The 6,000-nt window shown below is 40.1% G+C and overlaps 1 protein-coding gene across 1 annotated transcript in view; it reads right to left on the bottom strand.

Moving 5' to 3' along the window:
* Nucleotides 1–289: 289 nt before the first annotated feature.
* The window catches only part of LOC102944026 (ectonucleotide pyrophosphatase/phosphodiesterase family member 7-like), a 47,834-nt gene continuing 42,123 nt past the window's right edge, over nucleotides 290–6,000 (bottom strand). Inside the window, exon 6 of the mRNA XM_007069301.2 lies at nucleotides 290–350. Within this exon, the coding sequence (XP_007069363.2) occupies nucleotides 290–350 (61 nt within the window). The remainder of the gene's footprint in view (nucleotides 351–6,000) is intronic.

Genomic DNA, 6,000 nt, shown 5'->3' with positions numbered 1-6,000 from the left:
GCTCACTCACTTTCATTGTACAGCTTTTTGTTGCACATGCTGATGCTCTCTTGTTTGTAAAATGATAACGTGTTACTATTCTCGCTGTTTTGAGACCAAGGATTTTTTTAGGACCGTATTGTAATGTATCAAGCCAAAAGTTTAAAAAAAACCAAAACATGTAAAATGATCATTTCATCTAGCTTTCTACCAGTTTCTGGTAGCAGACACAGCAAATAGAACCAGAAAGAACAAGATGCAGACTTGATTTTTTCAAATGCTATATGTATTCTCTCAAAATGAAAATGGTTCACAACGTTGTTGATGATAAAGGTGGGTTGTTCTTTGCTTTGTGATGATTCTTCTTTAGCCTGTAGGTGGGGTGAGAAAATACTTGTTAAATAGATTGGAAGCTTTTGTTCATTAAGTTGCAATAAATACTGCAAAAAACATTTGGGGCAAAAATCTCCTCTCTAAGCTGTACCACGGGTCTGTATTGCATATGATATACTCCTACTTACAGATCTCCCACTGCTGTCACTTGGAACTAATATGTAATAGAGGTATACACAGTGGTGTTAAGTTTTCATAGGCCATAAAATGCAAACCTCCAGACTGAGATTTTCAAAGCAAACTAAGGAGATTTAGACACCCAACAATTTCCATTAATTTCAGTGGGAACCATTTGGGCTTTGCGCATCTCAGGCTCTGTCTATAATGACCTATTTTAGATTAAAGAGAGAACAGAAGTCAAGTCTCCAAGAGAGCACTGTGTGTGTGTGTTGCGTCCATTACAGTCTGCAGCAACTCTGAGGACAATATGTCAGCTGAAATCTGTACACAGGGATTGTTCTTACAAATGTAAAGGTGTGGAATGTAGGAAATGAGACAGATTTATAATTACAGATCACACAAACAAATCTCACTAAGTGGCCTTCTACTAATCTGGGCACGTTTCCACTTGCATTGAAAAAGGGTCATATCTTTCCTATTCTCAACAAATATGAATAACAGATGTTGTGATAGCGGCAAAGAGTCCTGTGGCACCTTATAGACTTACAGACATATTGGAGCATAAGCTTTTGTGGGTGAATACCCACTTTGTCAACTATTACTAATACCTAGAACCAGCTTATGTGGCTGTTCTTCCTGTCATCCTGGGTAGCTTCCATGAATGTCAAAGACTATTACCCTTCACTTCTAAATCTAGTTAAAGCACTGCTCTCACCATGACTACAGCTATCACAGGTGATTAAATTATGCTCATTTTGGAGGTTTAGACTCTCACGGTAGGTAAGATGTTTCTGAGGAGTCGAGTGGTTTCACATTTCACACTCGACAAAACCAGAGGAAAACACGTGCTCAGACTAAAAAAGAAGCCTTGCCAACTGTATTTTGAGTGAGTGCATTTCACCAGTGTTCCTACAGATTATTGCTGCTTATAACAGATGGTTCAAGCCATTTCCAGTGTCTTGTACCCAGAGACAGATGATATAGCTAACAAAACATCTGGTATGTTACAGTTAATTAGAAACTGAAAATGCTTTTTGTGTAGGGTGGGAGGGGGGGGACGGAACACCTATTTATTTCAAGTTATAGATATAGATTTTATATATGTCATCTTGCATTACACTTAATGGGTTTCCTTCATCCAAACATTTTGAGCTCAATACCTTAAGCATACAATAACTGAATCGAGATGTTTCCTATACGTGCACAGTCCAACTTTCAAATGCAGGAAAGTAGGAATAGGCCTATTGGCTCAAACAGACACCCCATCTAGCTCAGTGTTTTTCTCTGACAATGGCCAGTACAAGATGCTTCAGAGAAAGGTGCAAGGCACCCTATAAGGAACAAGTATGGAAAAACCTGTCCTTAGGGAAATTTCTCCCTAACCCTAGATGGTTATTCCCTGAACATGGCTTATTATACATTTATGTGAATAATATTCTTTTGAATCCTGCAAAGTACATAACTTTAATGGTACCTCAAAGCAGTGAGTTCCACAGGTTATTTTATGGATCGGTAAAAATGGTATTTCTTCTATTCTATTTTAAATTTTGGTGCTGTTCTAAATTTCATAAGCCATTCCCTTACTCTAATATTATTGGGAGATCCTGTTGACCTTTTCCTATCTTTTCTATACTGCTCATTATTTTAGATTTCTCTATCTTGTTGCTTTTTGTAGGCATTGGTGTTACTGCAGTACACATTGCTATGTCAGGCTCAACTCTTACAACAGACTTATTCTGAGGTGAATTGTTCCCTGAACTTGATGCAGAATCTGTTTTTATTTATTTTTTTTAACCTGTCACGGAACTGGTTTAGAGTAAACTGCAGTTTACATTTCACAAAACCCTGGGCGTTCAGAGGACAGAAGGCGGCAGCAGCAGCAGCAGTGTCTCCTGCATATGTGCATGAACAGGAGTATGTATTATGAGTTACATTCTCCTCCTTAATATTCAACCACAACACGAATTGCAAGCACTTTTTTTTTTTTTTATCTTGAGCTGATCTCTTTTCTAAACAATGGAGACGTTAAACCTTCCGTGCTCCCACCCGTCCCCCAATGGGGGAAGGGTGGAGGGAAGAAGGATTTTTATAATGTAACGTTATTTAACGTTCTTTTCAGCTCCTAATTTTTCACAGAACTTTATGGGTACAGTGATGGCACTGCTGTGGTGCTGTTGCTGATTGTTTAAGAGTAAAAGATGAGACAGGTTGCTCTTGTAGCCAAAATATTTGGCATGGTCCTTTTTGTGTGGACCCTGAGGACAAGGGGCAGGGCCCCCTTGAAGGCAATGAGACTTTCTGTTGACTTCAGTGGGCACTGGATCAGGAACATAATGCTGACCTCAAGTGCTGTCTAGTTTAGCATTCTGTATGAGTGGAAGTGATTCACATGGTTGAAGAGGATGCTTTAAATGTGGAGAGGGATATGATTGCTGGTAGCACAGGAAAAGAACCAGACGTCGTCGTTCTCTTTCCTGTTTAAATCTACTTAATATGTGTGTTTCCTGGGGAAAATTTTGCAGGAAATTAAGTTATTGTGCTAAGTGCGATCTCATTCTGATGAAGGGGTTGGGTGTGATCCACAACTGCTAGCTGATTGACCCACAGCACCATCAGCATGGCTTTGAAATGGGCTCCTCTCACTGAGGCACTTGCTCTGACAATCTGCCTTCCTGGTGGTAGTATGCTGTCCAGAAAAAACACTCTTCAGTATATCAGTTGTCCAGATTTCATCTCCTCGCCTTTCTGTCTTTGACTCCAGTGGGTTTGGCTTTGTGCTGCTGCACAAGAATAATACTTATAAAACCAAGATAATAACTGCTGTACTGGGTCAGACCACCTGGTCCATCTAGCCCAGCATCCTGTATTCGAACAGTGGCCAGCGCCAAATACTACAGAGGGAGTGAATAGAACAGGCAATCCATTGAGTGATCCATCCCCTTTCATCCGCTCCCAGCTTCTGGCAAACGGGGGTTAGAGACACCCAGAGCATGGGGTTGCATCCCTTGGCTAATAGCCATGGACAGACCTATCCTCCATGAACTTATTTAGTTCATTTTAAAAACCCCTTTATAGTTTTGACCTCAACATCCTCTGGTAACAAGTTCCACAGGTTGCTGTGCATTGTGTGAAGAAGAATTTCCTTTTGTTTTAAACCTGCTGCCTAATAATTTAATTGGGGTGATCCATGGCTCTTGTGTTATGAGGAGGAGTAAGTAACACTTCCTTATTCACTTTCTCCACACCAGTCATGGTTTTCTAGATCTCTATCATATCCCCCCCCCTTAGTTATCTCTTTTCCAAGATGAAAAGTCCTAGTCTTTTTAATCTCTCCTCCTATGGAATCTGCTCCATACCCCTAATCATTTTTGTTGTCCTTCTCTGTAGCTTTTCCAATTCTAATATCTTTTTTTGTGACCAGAAAGGCATGCAGTATTAAAGGTGTGGGCATGCCATGGACTAAGACAGAAAATATCATCATGCCTCTGTATATCTATCCCTTTCCTAATGGTTCCTAACATTCTATTAGCGTTTTTGACTGCTGTGGCACACTGAGCAGATGTTTTCAGAGAACTATCCACAATGACTCCTAGATCTTTCGTGAGTGCTAACAGCTAATTTAGACCCCATCATTTTGTGAGTATAGTTGAGATTACATTTTCAATATGCATTACTTTGCATTTATCAACATTGAATTCCATCTGGTATTTTGTTCCCCGCTCACTCAGTTTTGTTAGATCCCTTTGTAACTCTTTGCAGTCAGCTTTGGACTTAACTATCTTGAGTAACTTTGTATGGTCTGTGAACTTGGTCACCTCCCTGTTCACCCCTTTTTCCAGATCACTTATGAATGTGTGCAGCCACACTTGTCTCAGTGTTGTATGACAATTGCATGTTCCCATCAAGATGTCGTCATCACTTTGTGATGCAGTATTATGTACTGATCCAATATCAGATGAAGTCACAGGGTCTGGAAAGATTCTCATTGACATCAATGGATCTGACTCACAATGACACTGCTGCCATGCAGAGGCTGAAATAAATTCAAGACCCTAAGGATACATCTACATTGCAAAGAAAAACCCATGGCACGAAGTCTCAGAGCCTGGCTTAATTGACTTGGGCTCACGGGGCTCAGGCTGCAGGGCTAAAAATAGCAGTGTAGATGGTCCTGCTCGGGCTTGAGACTGGGCTCTCAGATCCTCCCCTCTGTGCTGGGCTTCAGGACCTGAGCCCCAAGCTGAGGCCAGCCGTCTCTGCTGCTATTTTTTAGCCCGATGAGCCCAAGTCAGTTGACCTGAGCTCTGAGACTCAGTGCTGTGGGTTTTTCTTTGCGGTGTAGACCTACCCTCAAAGGCCTGGTTTCCAGAGGTTATAAGCCCTTCCATTTCCCACTGACTTCAGTTGGTGGTGTAAGAATTCAGCACTTCGAAAATCCAGCCTGAATAGTCTTGCACTCCAAAGCTGGATGTGGAAAACACCTGTGAAATTTGAGGTGGTTACACCATTTGGAAGTGTGAGCCTGAGTGGCCCCTGGACCCAGGTATTGTGACTTTCTAGCAGGCTCCAACGTAATACAGTTAAATGGGTAACTTTTTGCTATTTACTTGCCCTGAATCGGACCCCTCTGTACTATAGTTAATGCTACTGCAGTCCCCTTTTAAATAACTAAAGAAATATAAAACAAAATTAAAATTCCTTGACATCTTCTATATTGTCACAAGAAAAATGGTCCTCATAATTGCTGGCTGAGAGAATCCTAAATAATGAAGCATTCCACAGATGCATGCTGTTTACTAGAATGTTTCCATTGAATGTAATAATGCTCACATATATATTTCATCCAGAATAATCAATGTGTGTGTGAAATATGACTAAATTATGACTGGAAAATGATTGAGCCAATGTTTTATTGAGATTTCAAAGAGTGGAAATGCAATTTTTGGTGTCTTGTATATTTTAAAGGAGTGAATAAAACATGATTTGCAATGAACAACTTGGTGCCTCCGAAAATAAATCTCATATTTGCTGATTCTCTTTTTTTTTTTCAAGTGCAACAGCCTTGCATTCCATTCCTTAGCACAGATAAATATTAATTAATATCAGTAAGGGACCTGCCGGCCCTGATATTCTATGATTCTAATGCAAAAAGGAAACTTCTTTATTCTTTCCCTCTTAAGCTTCCATAGTATAACCTTTTTCCTCAAAGCTACTTTATGACAGCAATAATAGTCTATCTTGTTCTCGTTTGATAGGAGACTCTGCCATAAATCCCTAAGCTTTCATTACTGATTGATTAATATTTATCTGTGCTAAGGAATGGAATGCAATGTTGGTAAAAAGGAGGAATTTTCTTTCTTTCTGGGCCTCACTTAGTCTCAGACAATGTTTTATGAAAAGCTCATCATGCCAGTGTATATTGCTGTCCCTCCTCCAGAACATGTGCAAAATGATCATCTGACCAGAAGATCACTTTCTAACTGGATATTCGCCCTTAATTACAGTTGC

Source organism: Chelonia mydas, chromosome 10, assembly GCF_015237465.2.
Source record: "Chelonia mydas isolate rCheMyd1 chromosome 10, rCheMyd1.pri.v2, whole genome shotgun sequence".
Classification (NCBI taxonomy): domain Eukaryota; kingdom Metazoa; phylum Chordata; order Testudines; family Cheloniidae; genus Chelonia; species Chelonia mydas.
The sequence above is the reverse complement of the archived record's forward strand: the minus strand, read 5'-3'. Positions and strand labels throughout refer to the sequence as shown.